This window comes from Aphis gossypii, unplaced genomic scaffold (genome assembly GCF_020184175.1).
Source record: "Aphis gossypii isolate Hap1 unplaced genomic scaffold, ASM2018417v2 Contig00252, whole genome shotgun sequence".
Taxonomy (NCBI): Eukaryota; Metazoa; Arthropoda; class Insecta; order Hemiptera; family Aphididae; genus Aphis; species Aphis gossypii.
The window spans coordinates 31,417-48,920 of NW_026083041.1; the positions used below are offsets into that span (position 1 = coordinate 31,417).

The window sequence follows — 17,504 nt, forward strand, 5'->3', positions numbered from 1 at the left end:
TAAGGCTTTATTTTTAATTTCTTCGGGATTTCTATTTATGTGTTTGGAAATTTTTTCCCATGCATCTTGTTTTTTAGTTTTTGAAAAATAAAATGCATGTTTTGGGTTCCATAACACTTCTTCTAGTTGATATTCTTGAATCAACTGAATACATTCATCGTTGCTCCACTCCATTTTAATTTTCTTATTTAAAAAAAAAAAAAAATGTATCTAAAACACTAACTAGCACAGTAGCACGTATAAATGTTGCGCTGGTTAACTTTTTCCGTCCAAACGGAGCAGTGTGTCCGGCAATTATGTCTTTGAGCAATTACAATTTACCGACGACAATTGGATCGTGTTCGCTGTACGTCGCGAATAATCGTGCGTGCTCGGAATACCGTCCAAACGATGTAAATTTGTGCGACGCACGGGGTGAGCACACATGCTCACCCCGTGCGTGCTCTCGTGTGGACGCACCTTAACCATAGGCGTGCGCAGACTTAAAATTCGGGGCGTGCCCTAGAAAAATGTATGTTATAAATTATACACATAGAGACAGCATAGTATAATTATTATCAAAAAAAATAAATAAATAGAGTAAGCACAAGTCACATTTGTATGTTATAATGTATTTATTAATTATAATTTATAAGTATTTATTTTAAATTTTTAAAGAATCATTCGTCTATTTCCTGATGTATTAAATTCATCAATGACAGAATCCATATCTACACCACTTGTTAACTCTTGTTCTGTGAATAGTAAAAGTAAAGAATCTAATCGTTCTTGTTTCATTGTATTCCTAAGTTTAGTTTTGATAATTGTCATTTTTGAAAAAACTCTTTCACATGTACAGCTTGTAACTGGGATAACGGTAAATAATTGCAAGGTCTTATAAAAACAACTGTATGTAGATATACTATTGTTAGTTTTCAGCCAATCAAGCCACAAATAAATAGATTCACTTGAGATACCATTAGGTTTATCAGGTTTAGGCAAATGTTTTAAAAGGTTTATTTCAGTTTTTAGATCTGTACTTGAAGTATTTGAAAACTTAGCTAAAACATCAATCATTTCCGGCTTTATTTCCATACGCAGTAGACTAGCAATAGCTTCAATTAAACTTAAAGTTTCTTGATTGAATCTTGAATCCATTGCCCACAATAAATCATCAAGTAGTTCATAATAAACAGATATCTTCATTTCATCTAATTTATTTTCAAAAAAAAATTGAGATTTTGATTGTTTATCTATTTGAGTCGATACTTTTCTGCGAATAACATCTGGAACAATTATTTCATGTTTTTTACATAAAGCAACTGCTTGATCAAAAATATTTTCAAACTCTTTATTTTCATTTCTCATATTTTTAAGATTTAATGTTAAAGACCGTACATTATCAATTGCCAACAAAAGATTTAGTTTTGGTGATTGAAGAACAGAACTAACTTTTAAAATAAGATTTAATATTGGTTGCATCATAAACATGCCAAAAATGAACTCAAATCTTTTGATTTGGTATAAAAGGCCTTTGCTTTTTGCACTCATCTAGGGGTTTGTACAATTGTCATTAATTTCTTCAATTGCAAGAAGTAGACTGTCATAATTGTTTATTATAGCCTTCACTGCTTCGGCTCTACATGCCCAACGTGTTGTAGAACATGATTTAATTGTCATCAGCTTAACATTAGTTTCTTGACCAATTTTCATCAGAGTAGCATGTCGCATAGGGCTGCCTTCAATAAAATTATACACAAATTGAATAGTTCCAAAAAAGTTAAAAACTAATCTATTTTTTTTTATTTGTTTGGAAGTTGATTTTTCACACACAGAGTCCACTAATGCAAGATTTAAACAATGTGCATAACAGTGTACGTACTTAATGTTTGTGTTTTGTTCTTTGCATTTGGCCTGAACACCACCTTTACTGCCAGACATTGTCGATGCTCCATCAAAACACACAGCTAACACAGATGTCCAACATTTTCCCATTTCTTTTAATACACTATCAATCGAATTGAATATAGATTGTGCAGTAACAGATGTCATACACCTTAAAGCTACTAACGTTTCAATTGGTCTATTTTTCTCACTATCAAAATATCTAATAACGACAGACAATTGTTCAGAATGTCCTACATCACTTGTTTCATCTGCTAATATTGATATGTATGAATTTTCTATGTTACTTTTAATTTTTTTTAGAACAACATTGTGTATAGATTTAATGATATCATTTTGAATGCGATTACTTCTGTATAACGCATTCCTTGCACCATGTTCAAAATGAGACCGAAGAACATTATCATATTTTGATAATAAGTTTAAAAGTTCTCTAAAAAGTCCTTTGTTATTACTTGTTTCACTTTCATCATGTCCTCGAAAAGGTTTGCCACTCTTCACTAAGCAAATTATAATATCAATCAGACGGAACATAACTTTTCTATTTTCGAGGCGTAATTCTTCTTTTTTACTAATAGCTGCTTGACGAGCCATATCAAGTTGACAATCAATTGATTTAAATTTTAAATAGTCAGATAAAGCAGTTGAACTATTTATGTGGTTTTGAGAGTACTGATGCTTTTTAAACGCATCATTAGCACGGTACCAAGCTCTAAAACCAACTTTAGAAAAGGCAGCATCATAATGAGTGCTATTTCTTTCATTTCCTCTGAAGCACCGACAATGAAAACAAAATGCTGCATCAATAGCAGAACTATATTCCAACCATTCAAATTTGTTGAACCATTCTTTTTGAAAAGATCTGAGTTTATGTCCTTGTAATGTTCGTGGGTATATACTCAATATCTTAGTATGACGTCCCTTTAAAATAATTTGTCTGAACTCTAATTGATTCAATGGCAGTGGTTTTATGGGATCATATATACTCACCATATCAGCTAAAATTGAAAAAAAGTAGATACATTACAGTATACAATATAAGAAAATTGTATTATAATTATATAATATAATTTCTAAAAACTGGAATTAAATTAATAATTGATAGTTGAACACATAACTAATTTGATTATATTATATGTTTGTTCTTAGAAAAAAAAACATAACAATCAAGCAAATAACAATAAACATATTTTAACTAAAAAAATTCCAGTTAATTTAAATGTTTTAAATAATTATCTTTTATTGATCAGTTTAATTAGGTACAAGGTACTTAATAAATTATAGGTATTTCATCTATTATCAAAAATATTTTACCATCTAATTAGGTTTAAACAATCTTAAAAAATTAAATTTATATAATTATAAACTTACAATTTTCAACGGCAGTTAAAATATCATAATTATCACTGTCAATTTGAGATGATGATGATATGCATGATTCTGGTGTATCTAAGGGTACATAATGTTAGTGAAATTGTAATACATTGAAATAAAAGGTAATTATTTTATTTAAATTAAACAAGTAAAAACACAATTTTTAATTTTTATTATTATTATTATCTTTTCTTAAATGGGTACTATGATAAAATTATAATACTAAAACTCTTTTCATTACATATTTAATTTTGTGTTTCTTGTTTAGTTACAATATTATATTTATAAATTAGCTCAGAATCTAAAATATTATATTATAATATTAAATACAATTTTAATTGTTGAAGAAAAATGTTTACCTTCTTTTACTGATGTTTCAATCTCAATATTTTCATGATGTTTTATTTCACCTGAGATGTTCATATAAAACCAAAAGAAAAAATAATTAATTATTTATACCTATTTGTTTATTTAAAATTTCACAATTATTAATATAGATAAATGATAATGTACATTGATTTATAGTTTTTATTAGTACAGTTTAAATACAAAAATGTATAAATATTAAATAACTTGTTTACACAGCTTACCTGAACTAGACAAAGATTTTTTTGAAAAAAAGTTTGTAATTTTCTGGCTTGCTCTTTTATTGGAATTCATTTTTTAAAATTATTGTCAAAGTATTACACAATACACAATACGCAGAGAGAATAAATGTAAAATGACTAATGACTAATGAGTACGCATTGGCTGTTGTTAGAATCGGGTAACGAAATGACGTTAGTGACCATACGGCATACGGTTGTTTTTGTTTGTTTATCATATTCTATAAATAACTTATTGGTTGGGTATTCTCAATTCATAACATTCTATCATGGTTTTAACACAGAATATAATTTTGTAATGTAATTCTGTGGTTTTAATATTAAAATAAGATACTGATAAGAACTGCTAATAGTAAAATAATAAATTATTGTTACATACTTACATAGCTATGCATAGGCTGAAAACAAAATTAAAAAGAAAACAACACAATTTTATAATCGTATAAATCTTATATAATATCTTCGATGTATTTCAATGAAATAGCATACAAAGTGTTAAATTTTTAAAATTGTTCGGGTAGTGCCCAGGCACGCCCGGCACGCCTTGTGCGCACGCCTATGACCTTAACATCAATTTATCAACAGGTAATAATAATATTTTGTTTAATATGGATTAATTATTAATACATTTAAGTTATATATGTAATGGATGTATTTGATATAATAAAATTAATTGTAATTAAACGTCTTAGATACGTGATATTTTCATTTTGCATAATTCATTTTTTCTGTGTCGCATCCTACTTACGGGAAATTGTGCAAATTACATTAAAACATAATATTAACTAATAAGTAAAGTATGTTATAATGAATACCATTAAAATATATTTTTTATCTATACTTACTTAATATTATAAAGAAGAAAGGTTTGATTGTTTGTATTTAATAGGCTCCGAAACTACTGAACCGATTCAAATTAAATTTGGTGCTTTTATAGTTTAGATACTGACAAAGGACATTGGCTATTTTAAAAAAGTCATAACCCCAACCCCAGGAGGTGCTCAAATACACATTTTAAGATTTTTATGGAAATTTTAGTTATTTGATATTTTAGTTTGGTTGCTATTAGTCGCAATAATAATATATTTTATAATTATTGTCGGCGCTAATATACTCATCTATATATATGGAGCTAAAAATGTATAACAAATCATCAATTGAGAACGGCTGGACCGATTTCGCTAATTTTTTAATTATTTATTTTCTACGTTTTTGTAAAATTTTTTACTGATGATTCGCTCCTATTGGTCGAAAAAGAAGGTGCTAATGTAATATGTACAATTTTAGGAAAATCCATCAAAAAAGTACGGAATTTGGATGTAAAAAAACAGCAACAATGACGTTACTGCCCAGCAAGAAAATAAACTATATTAAGATCGCTATTTGTTATGATTGAATATAATAGTTGTAGACCTGTTGTTATATTTTGTCAAAACCATAAACACAAAATTAAAAATGAGCGAAATAAGTTTAATGTCCACAGTAAATCTCAAAATCACAGTAATAGACTAACATAACAAGTTATACCAAGTTTTCTTGTTTTCCCAGCAGGTAACAATAAAAAAAACCACAAGATGGCACATTATTGTAGTTTATCCACCGTAGTAAAAAAAAAAATTATAACTTTGAAACTTAAGGGTACACATCTCGAGAGGTTCGCAATCTACCACGGTGTAGTGAGCCGGTCTTGGTGAAGATGGCTCAACACGATTTAACGACGAAGTCCACTTTGTCGTATGTCTTCTTCAGAGAGCGTAGGAAGTTTGAAGTTAATAAACAACTCGTTTTGAATTAAAAATTATTTATTCACTGAGACAATGTATGTAATAAAAGCTAGCCCGATGGTTAAATCGTGATTTATTAGAACGCTTATCATATTTGGTTAGTATAGAATATTTAAAACAGTATTTATCTTTATTTTTAACTTTTATAATAGCCTTTTTTTCTCGTATAAATTTAGGTAAATCTAAATATGCACCTCCTTTTAATGGATTTACTAAATTGATTCTCAACTGTAACCCATCTATTGAAACAAGTGTCCATCCTGAACCTTTAGCAATAAATTCAGATTCTTCAGCTAATATTTTATCAAACTTTGTGTTTAACAAACTAGCGAAATCGGATGAATTACATGCTAAAACATTCGAAGTTTTAAAAGCCACATCTTGTTTATCATGTGTTATAGGACGTGTGTAAGTAGCTTCAACGTGTAAATTAAATTTGATCGACGTTTTAATACCTACACGATTGTTTTAACTTTAAAATTAACCCATGTAAAATATAGTTAAAAATAATTTGTAATCTATATAATTTTCACAGTTCTTAATTATGAAAGTTTTTGAACCTTTTCTAAATCTTTCTATTTCAATAAGTCCACTTCCAATCGTGTTTATACGCTGTTTTTTTGTTATTATATTTCTGTTCATAATGAGACTGAAATAATAAAAAACACATTAAGTTTATATATATATATAAATGTATGTTTTTTTTTTGTTTTACATTTTTAAAAAAAATAATAATAATAAAATTCTTAAATAAACAATGAGTAGGTACTTAGTTTTTTTAAAAACAAATCATTTTAGATTCAAACAAAAAGATTCTGTAATAAATTTAGATCATCCAATAATGTACAATAATCGCTATGCAGATGATAAGCTAACGTCTGTTTTCGAAATCTAACATAACCATACAAATCATAATATTTATTAACAAGTAATATTTCATTTCTCAAATTTATTATATTCTCTTTTAAGATTTTTATTTTTTTTATATCTTGTAAAAGTATTTTAGCTAAGTATTTTTCATATCTTAATATTTTAATTTTTCTTTTGATTAAAATTATGGTTTTTCTTTGTTCATGTTTACTTTGTACTTCCTTCTCATCATTATCATCGATTTCTTCATCCAATCGATGAATTTCAATTAAGATATGGTTAAGTAAATCCATTTTCTAAAAAAAAACATTTTTTTTTATGTTTTGGAAAAGCTATTATGAACAAAGTAATACTTCTATATAAGTAGGTGTATAAAAAAAGAAAAAATGGAAAATAGATTAAAGAAATAATATAAATTAGATTAAAAAAAAATAGATTTATTTAAACAAATTTATTTATTAAATCTTCTAGTTGATTATTCAAAATTGAGGAACGATAACGTATACGTCTATTACATTTTTCACCAATATAATAAGAAAAATTATAATCATCTAAAACGTTTCTTTTTTCATTTCTTAACTTGTCTATTTCAACTAGATCTATTATTTTTTTTTTATATAAATTATTAATTTTTTTATTTAAAGCTCTTATATCTATTTTTTTTCTTTCTTCATCTTGATCAACACTTTTTTCGTTTTCTAAAACTTTCAAATGTAATTCTTCTATCAAAGATCGGAGGTATACGATTTGAGGAGATTCCATTTTATAATTCTGAAATTATAGGTAAATATTTATTCGTTTATTTTTTTATTTTAAATATAAAAAAGGTAATGTAAAAACTATATCTCATTTACACCACATCTAAAAAAAATAATTTTTACCACTTTTCAAGTTTATAATTCACACCAAATAAAATTTAAAAAAGGGGCATTATCTAATCTGTACTTACTAAAATTATAATTTGTAACATTGTTCAGATTATTAAAATTATAATTATAATAAAATGTATATATATATATATATAAGTAAATTTTTGTTTAGCAATAATTCATAAAATATAAAATCAATCATACTTAAATTATAAATAAATGTATAAGTAAAACAAACTCTATATATATATATATATATATATATATATATATATATATATATATTAAATAAGTAAATTCTTGTTAAGTATATTATACTATTTTTTTTAAAAAAATAAAACATAATTTATAACTATTTATATCAACTAAACTCTGTAAGAAAAAGGTAGTAACTATTTTTTGTTTATATATATATATATATATATATACCACAGAATATATTCCGTGTATATACCGTACATTTACTTTAACTAAGCTGATTATAACAAAAATAATAATAACTATAATTAAGTGCAGGGCCGGCACAAGCAAAATCTGATGGGGGGGTGTCGTATCAAAATTGCCGACTAGAAAAAAAATTTAAAACTGGAGCAATAACAACGAATGCAATTCTAAAATAATTTTTTCCTGTAAATCAATTACATATTATGCATGTTTAGTCTAAAAACAATGCAATATACGTATACTTAGATATAATATGTATATTATTATTGATTATTATATTTATCAATTAGGTACTTATAGGAATCTGATTTTTGTTAAAATGTTAGTTAAGGTAAAAAGTAAAAAGTAAAAAAAAAAAAACTAATAATTCAACCATTTATTAAGTTTATACATTATAAAAATAATAACCATGTTTTTACAATAATTACTATACATTAATACGCCGTGCTTTAAGAGGACGCTACACACGTAAATATTGAGACCAAAAACAAGGTTCACGCGAACACGTTTTATTAGAGCTATAATCACCCTAGGGATTCAAAATTTTTACACAATATAGAAGACAACTATTTCTGTGACGTAGTGTTTTTATTTTTTTATTAAAATAATTAGGAAAGGAGTTATTAAAGCTCAAATATGCATGATATTATATGTTTTTAAAAGGCTTATAAAACTACATTGAGTAAAAATATGAAAAAAATAAAAACACTACATCACAGATAAAATTCTCCCCAATACATAGTGAAAATTTCATGAATTTATTATGAATGTAACCAGTGTATTTTATGTTCGCGTAAAACAGTTTTTAACAATGTTTTATGGTAAATACAAATATTCGTCATTGATTTGTGCGCTGTTCCCGTTGCTAGCGTTCGTTCGGTGAACTAAAACCCCCACTCCACTGCTGAAACAACTGTAACCGGTACGCGTCGTCGTTATCGGTAGACAGTCATATATAAATAATAATTAATAATTAATGTAGTTCGAAGAAACAACCAGAAGCCAGAAATAAGATTATCGATAATAATCAGTTGATTTTATATTATTCACAGCTCACACTATTTTATGCCGTATTGCCGTCCATTATAATTTGCTATTATTCTGATGTTCACAAAATATGAAATCACACATAATTCATACACTCCAGAAAATTATAATAAATAATAATATACTATATACATCAATGCTAAATTCTTATGTTTTTTTAAATACTTACTACCTACAGTGCAGTAGTTAACTGATATTTCGCCGGAGCAAAATTAATAATTTGTCAATGTCATCTAAGGATTGGACTACTTTTGGTTTTCTAAGTTTTTTACAAGTTATAATCTGCTAAAACTACGTTTACAGGTTTCAACACTTATAAGGAAACATAAAAAAAAAATTGTATTGCTATTGCAATGTTTGAACACGCCTTATGAAGCCCACGTTTAGTAATAAAAATGTATATTTCAAAATGTAAAGCGTTAGATAATTCCTTAGAACTTGAAATTACTTTCATTTTGAAACTTTCTATTTCTGATTATAGTTCAAAGGTATCCAAGTCTCAGTGGCGTACTCACGGTAGGGGGATCAGGGTGTCATATATTCTCTCCTTTGGATTTTTTTGTAATGATCTATTATCTACATGAAAAAAAATATAGGGTCTGTGACAAGTCAAAAATGAATATCCCCCCTTCCAAAAAGCTGAGCACGCCACTGCCAAGTCTTGTTAATATTTTAAAGCCAAATCGGCAGCACATGAGCTTGCAAAGCTTGTAATAATATGTACCAATACATATATTGTAAATGTGTTAAAAATATGTTGGCTACACGGAAGTATGGCATATACTTTGAAATTTTAAAAATAAAAATATATTGTGTGTAATTAGTTTTATTTTATAATAAAAAGTAATTTTCATTATGATGACCAAAATATAAAATAATTTACATGAAAGTTTTTGATATGAAATAAATAATTCGCTAGTTAATCGTTACTGCAGGCTTACCGCTATACCTATATTCATATTATTTATTTTATTTTACGTTTTTTATAACGCATAAAATATTACTGAATAGGATAATAATATATTAATATGTCAGTAATATTTAATCTTTTATTTTGGAATAAAATAGTTAGTTATCATTACAGCGATATGTATTATTTGTTTATGAATTCCACATTTCTGCAACAAAAGGTTTATAAAAGGCAAATGAAAGTTTTATAAATTACTCAGTTCTTTGAAGTGGCTTGATATTTTAGATATTTATAAACTCTACAATATTATGTCTGTGCCTATATTAAATTTAGCCAATGTACAATAATGTTTATTTTTACAATTGTTCACTTCATGTAAGTAAGCTGAACTAGTAGCATCTAACTTGTTAGTTAGTTATACATTTGACTGTCTTATTTTCTTTTTTAATTGTGATTTGTGGTGTTAAAAAATATAATAAAATGGCACCAAAAAAACAACGAACCCAGGTACGTAAACCATCTCAGCGGTTACGTATGAAAAAAGTACAGAAAGGGGAAAAGCTGAATTTGGTGTAAGTAACTTATTACTTTTAGCAGAGAATGGATTTAAATGCTCTAAAAAACAAGAAAAATGTATTAAAAAAAATAATTAAATAATTGAATAATTTGTTTCATTATATAAATTTTTACTAATATATATATTGGTATTCATTATTCATATAGTTTTCATCATTTTCTAGGTAGTTCTACTATCTTCTTTTTACTCCGTAAAAGAGTAATTATTTCCAAAAATGAAATTAATATACAAAATTTAGATAGATAAATTCGTATGACTTAAAAACATAAAAAATGCAATTTGCATGCATTTAAATCCGTTTTCTACTTATTAGTTATTACTTATATTACTTTAGATACATACAGTTATAGTAGTATCGGGTTTAGGGGCTTATTATTTTTGTTTTATGATTGTTAGAAGTAATTATTTTAGTGAAGGTCTGTTGCTACCTCCAGCTAATGACATGACTGAAAGTGAAAATCTTGCCACGGATTTAGATGCAACTCTAGAATCTTTTAATACCGAGTTATATTATTTGATTACCAGATACATTATAATAAAATTGTTTTCTAAAAATAAAAATTACGTTTTAGTGAGTCAACTTTAAATTTTCATGTTGAAAATAATGATACAAGTGTTAGATCTGAAACATCTTTTATTTTGAGCTCACCGTCAATGTCAAGGTGAATTAATTAATTAATTAATTAATTAAAATTATTTAATTAAATAAACAAATTTACTTATTTTTTAGTAATTACGAAACACAAGTAACCGACCATGTATTGAATCATACAAAATCAGATATTAATATTTCCGAGTATGTGAATAAATAATACATAATTAAAATATAATATATATTAAAATTTTTATAATATTTTTTTAACGTTAAAATTAGCTCACCAATTTTGCCAAATTATTACATCAAAGTATTTTAAGCAATGTTGAAACAGATGTAGATTTGAACCTTGGTAACAATTGGTATGTTTAATACTATTTTTTATTAATTTTAATCTCGAACAATTTATTTAAATAGAAAATATTAAAATTATTGCAGTACTGGTCGTAGAATTATTGATATATTTTATATTTTTCAACAAATAAAAAATGATATTCATGATGGTGGATTTGGGTGCTCTTTTATGAACTCAGAATTAGTTAAGGAGATTCGTAATGGATATTACTGTACATGGTTATTCAAATGCTCAATGTGTAATATAACTACCAAAATCGAATCGAAGAAGAAAGCCGGGAAATATATTCAAGTGAATAAAGCATCTGTTACCGCCAGCATTGGAATAGGAATTGGTTACTCCCAACTTAACGAGTTCTCAGCTATTGTAGACATACCCTGTTTTTCAAACAATACGTATGGTAAGCTATTCCAACAAATTAGTCAAAACATTGAACAGACTGCTTGGGAACAAATGAGATTGGCAGGAATTGAAGAAAAACGTTTGGCAATAAAAGCTGGAGATATTGATTCAGATGGTACACCGTTATGTATTGTTGTAGCTGACGGTCAATGGGGGAAACGTAGCTATAAATCAAAATATGATGCGTTATCAGGAGCTGTAAGTATATCAAAAAAATATTTACGATAAACATTATACTTATAAATTATAATAGATATACCAAGTATTCAAAATATTTAAAATATTAAATTAATAATTATTAATTATTGAAAACGTGCAAATAGGCCACGATAATTGGTTTTCGCACAAACAAAATACTGTTTGTAGGAATAAGAAATCGTTATTGCTGTTTGTGTGAAAGAGCACAGGCTCTTAAATTAAAGGCCAGAGATCATAAATGTTTTATGAACTGGGATAAGGCTTCAACTGGCATGGAAGCTGATGGTATAGCCGAGGGTTTTGTAAGAAGTGTCGAATTACATGGTTTGAAGTTTAATAGATTGATTGGTAATATTGTAATTATTTAATTCTAAAACATAAAATTAAATTTAAAAAAAATTTAGGTGATGGAGACAGTAGTGTTTCGAAACGATTGTTAGAATTAGTTCCCTATGGTTCTCATCAATTAGTTAAAAAAATAGAATGTCGTAACCACATTTTAAGGAATTACAGTACCAAATTATCAGCGCTAACAAAATGTACAAAATATCCGACGTATTTAAGACAGATAATTACAAAAAATATAACTAAATTTAGCATGGCTATTCGTAAAGCTATTCAATATCGTAAGGAGTTAGATATAAGTGAAACAGATAAAATAAAAGGTTGTTATATTTTTCTCAATTACATTAATTAACAATTACTTAAATTACTTAAATTATTTTAATATGTATTAGGACTACAAAAGGACATTTTAACAGTCCCTATCATATTTTCGGTCAGCATAAAAAATGTGATGTTTATTTTTGTAAAAAATCGAAAAATACAGAAAATCATGTACCAGGTACTGAGAAATGCGGTCTTATGCTGGAGGTTTTATCTATTTTGAGAAGAGTAGTAGATAATGCTGTTAGTCTTATACTCGATGTTACTAATAATGCGTGTGAACAATTTAATAGTATCATTAACAAATTTATCGCAGGAAAGCGAATAAATTTTTCATTAAAACAATCATATAATACACGAATTCAAGCAGCAATTATTTCATATAATACCAATGGAAATTTTCTAAATGCACTTCATAAAAATATTATGGAAAAAAGTCCAGGTAAAAAATTAAAATTTGACAATATTATTATTACTGTATTAATTATAAGTATAGTCTAGAATAGATATTATATAGTATATTTTTATTTTATTTATAGTGTATTTATAGTATATACACTATAAATAAAATAAAAATCAGCTCAGATTATCATATACCTATTACCTACCTATTAATCTTAAAAAAAAGAATAAATTTAGGACTCAAAAGTTATTGCATGAAAATCTATAATATTGATTGTAATATTACAGTCAAAAATAGCTAAAATATTGCACTAAAAATTTTAAACTATCACTTTTTACTATAATACAAAAAAATATAGGTACTATAAATTATAATATAGTTTTATTTTTTAAGGTATGATAGGAAAACGGTTCTTAACCTCTAAAAAAAAAAAAAACGAAAACACTAGAAAAAGAAGGCTTAATTTAATAGAACATTGCTTAAAAAATTTAAATGCACGGGTCCGGACGAGTTTTATGGTTTAGCAGAGCCTTTGCCGATTGAAGAAATGCACATTAGAGGAATTGAAAGAGAAAAAAAATGAGTTTATCAAATCTATTACGTTGTGCAAAAACCAAAGAGATAGTTTAGAATTTGATACCAGAGAACAAAGTTCCAGTTCCAAATGGTTTGCAGAAAGGCGTAACAGATTAACTGCCTCCGATTTTGGAAAAATTTGTAAAATGCGCCAAACTACATCTTGTAGAAATACGGTCTTCAATAAATTATATAATTCATCTGGAAATATAAATGAACCAATAGCATGCAAATATGGCAAGGATATTGAATCTGCAGCTATTAAATCTTTTGAAAATAAAATGGGCGTACAAGTCAATCGATGTGGTTTATATATTGACGAATTATATCCCTATTTAGGAGCCACACCAGGTATATTACACCAAAGGTTACATCTATATTATGTTATGTTTTAAATGTATATAAAATAAAATAATCTTTAAAAGTTAAAGAAATATTCTACGATATTATTTCAAATTTTTAATTGCAGATGGGCTTATTGATCAAAATACTATTTTAGAAGTAAAATGTCCATATGCAGCGAGAGACTGTTTAACTTTAAACGAGGCTATAGAAACTAAAAAAGTAAGTATCTATAAACTGGATAATTTTATGAAATTAAATAATTAAAACATTTTTTATGATAAATATTAAATTGTATTATTATACATTATTTTACCTATTATATTACGCATTTACGCTATTAGATCAACTTTTTAAAAATACAAGAAGACGGACAAGTGGTTTTAAAGTGCGACCATAGTTATTTTTATCAAATAATTGGTCAGTTAAAAATTACATCAAAATTATTTTGTTTTTTTGTTGTGTATACGCCAAACTGGACACACATCCAAAAAATAGAATATAATAATCAATTTTGGACTGAAAAAATGGAGTGGAAATAAAAAGGTAAAATCAAAAATAATTATACAATAATTATCTGTGCAGCTAATTGTTAATTGTCATTATTTAATTTTGTTACTATACATATTCCTAATTGAAAAGTATAATAATTTGATTTATTTTTTTCAAAAATCCAATCATTATTTGTTCATTTGGTATTAAAAACTTTAAAATATTTATATAAGACATTGTAAAAATACTAAACATAGTTTAAATATTTGGTATACTATACTTAATACATAATAAAAAATAATAATTTTATTTGGTGTTAGGTTTTACTGTGAATGTTTATTGCCAGAGATTGTCGACCCCCAGTATGGTAAACGATTTTTAATTAGCGATATAATAGAGCCAGAATACATTATGCAAGAAAAAGAAAAAGAAAAAAACAAGAAAAAAATTACAAAAAAAACTATAAAACACAATGTATAGATATAATATACATATACTTCAACTATAATACCTATGATTTTTGTAAATGTACTTTTGTTATAATTAAAAAGTAAAAAAGCAATTTTTATAATTTAATTTTTGATTGACTACTCATATTTAATTGTATAGATCTTAATACAAATTTAAATAAACAGTGACTGTATAAAGATCACCTACGCAGCTATTACTAAATTAAATTATATTTTACTATTACCTATAGGCTATAGAGTATAGATATTACATATTATGAATAAGTAATAATGCGATAATTTTAATTTGAACTATGTTGCATTACAGATTTTATGATCTATAAATAGGTCCATATATTTAGGTAAGCAGTGACTTAAATTTTAATTGTTAGTTCATGGGTACGAGTGGACATTTAAAATATTACGTCAGAATTTACGTGATTTTATAATGATGCGAAAGGCGAAACGTCTTGAACGAACATAGACTAATAAACGCGCTCCCAAATCTAGCACTTGTCGGCCGCCGACAACTGCGAATGTGGGCGTGGCTTAAACGCCGCGCGCTTGTGGATCACAAAAACACTTAATAGCGCATTCTCTTGGCCGTTGCATACGTTTCGCTTTTGGTAGAGCGTCCTCTTAAGGGTTGCCCAACTCTCTATCATTGTTGACATGTCAATCTCATCCAGAATATCCTTGGATGAGTTCAGCACCATAAGATTGTCTAATCGTTCATCAGTCATTGTTGTTCGCAAATGATTTTTTACAAACTTAAGAATACTGAATACTCTTTCATTGGTCGCTGTAGAGACGGGTGATGTATATGCTAAGCGACATAAAGCATTAGCTAATGGTATAACAGTTTTCAACTTATTACTTGATTCCATGATTAACTTCAATGTGTTATTCGAATCGTCATCTGTGTTAAGTCTTAATATATTTATTTCACACAGAATTCCTTCAAAATCAGTTACCTTAGACATATCTGAACCTGGAGGAAATAAAGAAAATGCTTTCTTTATATCTTCTAATGTAATGGTCGATTTTATTGGAACTGATAAAATATGGTAGATAGATTGCACTGAAGAAAGACAAGATTTCAAATTTTCTGCCATCAAATTTATTAAAGTATCCAAAACATGATTAAATTCTTTTCGATAAAATGATTCTAATGTGAAATCAGCTTGAGTATTGGAATTGGTATCAATCTTCTTGGGATTCAACCGTTTCCTATGATGTCTCTGAAAATCAACAACTGGGTTCACTTCCATTATACGAAAATACTTTAGCAGTTGATATGAGATTATTTAATTGTTCTGTATTATTTCGGATTTCTTTTAATGATTTTACTGCACAATCTATTAACACAATACCATCAACGATATTAAGATCTGAAGCCTCCAATTGTTCTGTTAGTATTTTCATTTGATACATTATGGTTTTCATTGTATACATACTAACAATGAAGTCAAATGACAGACACTTTTTTTGTAGCCCTAGAGCTTGAATTTTAGTTTTTTGGTCTACGTTTTTATCTATTGTCAGGTCATTTAAAACACTTACAATTATTTCATATGAAATGTAAACTGCTTTTAGGGACTCAGCACGTGCAGTCCATCTGGTCTTTGATAAATTGCAAATTTTTAATGACCCTTCAATCTCAAGCAACTTTTTCTGAAAATATCCACCTCGCTTAGTGCTTGAAGAAAAAAATACATATAAGGATTCTAATGTGTTAAATAATTCAGCAACAATAATACTGGCATTACAACTGTGTTCCACAAATGTGTTTAAACGGTGTGCTTGACATGGAATATATGGTATGTTATGACCAACTATTTTAGAAAGCATTGCTTGAGTTCCTTGTACATGGCCAGACATATTAGAAGCAAAATCATATGATTGAAAAGCTATACTTTCAAGATGTAATCCATTTTTTGTTAATATTTCACAAATTTTATTTGCCATACCTAAAAAGAAATATCAAAAAAAAATTCATTAATTCTAATTATATATATTTTTTTTTAAATAACATAATGATAGTTTATTATGAAAAAAGATATAAAAAAATATTATTACCTTTTCCAGTTTTATCTTGAGTTTCTGTTATTTCAATTAATCGTTCACAAACTTTTGATTTTGTGTCTACATATCGAACACACACAGACATTTGGTCACGATTTGAAAGATCAGGAGTGGTATCTGCCATAACAGAATACATTTGAGCTTTTTTTACTTCTGATACAATTTTTTTTTTTGTTTCTTTTGCTAGTAGATGAATAAATTCATTTTGTGAATCGTGACTCATATATGTTACATGATATGGACGAAATGCTGTTTCTTCTAACCAAGTTTTCATAGTTGGACAGTAACGTGAGAGAAGTAATATTATTTGTTTAAAGTTACCGTTATTTTCATCCCCGTCCCCTCGAAATGATAACCCTTGTCGTGCTAATGTGCGTGTTACATCAAATAATATTTTAATGACATCTTTATGAAATTGTTTTTGTGCACTTATTTGTATTGCAGCTTGTCTGTTTTCTTTATTTAGCAGTTTATCAATATGGTTGCAATTTAAAGTGAAGTTACTAAAGCAGTGGCGTATTTTCAATAATTTTTTGGGGGGGGGGTTTTTAAATTTTAAAAAGTCACATAATAAAGC

The 17,504-nt window shown here is 26.9% G+C and overlaps 1 protein-coding gene and 2 pseudogenes across 1 annotated transcript; 1 reads left to right on the forward strand and 2 right to left on the reverse strand.

The window, feature by feature from the left end:
* Nucleotides 1–651: 651 nt before the first annotated feature.
* LOC126553493 (zinc finger MYM-type protein 1-like) lies at nucleotides 652–1,974 on the reverse strand (annotated as a pseudogene).
* A 10,071-nt stretch (nucleotides 1,975–12,045) lies between these two features.
* LOC126553494 (uncharacterized) lies at nucleotides 12,046–13,566 on the forward strand (annotated as a pseudogene).
* A 1,782-nt stretch (nucleotides 13,567–15,348) lies between these two features.
* Nucleotides 15,349–17,201, reverse strand: LOC126553495 (uncharacterized). The gene is made up of 3 exons (XM_050208648.1): nucleotides 16,922–17,201; nucleotides 16,127–16,251; nucleotides 15,349–16,083 (listed from the first exon to the last, which is right to left on the reverse strand). Exons 1-3 carry the CDS (start codon nucleotides 17,199–17,201, stop codon nucleotides 15,349–15,351), a joined length of 1,140 nt encoding a protein of 379 aa, XP_050064605.1.
* Nucleotides 17,202–17,504: the final 303 nt, after the last annotated feature.

What these genes read in the sequence shown, in the direction of transcription:
- LOC126553495 (XM_050208648.1), bottom strand. Translation starts at nt 17,201, where the DNA reads ATGAAAACTTGGTTAGAAGAAACAGCATTTCGTCCATATCATGTAACA. An exon ending in TCAAGATAAAACTGGAAAAG is followed by an intron (nt 16,252 to 16,921) that starts GTAATAATATTT and finishes AAATACTAACAG; the next exon opens with AACAATTGGAGGCTTCAGAT. An exon ending in ATCTCATATCAACTGCTAAA is followed by an intron (nt 16,084 to 16,126) that starts GTATTTTCGTAT and finishes GTTGATTTTCAG; the next exon opens with AGACATCATAGGAAACGGTT.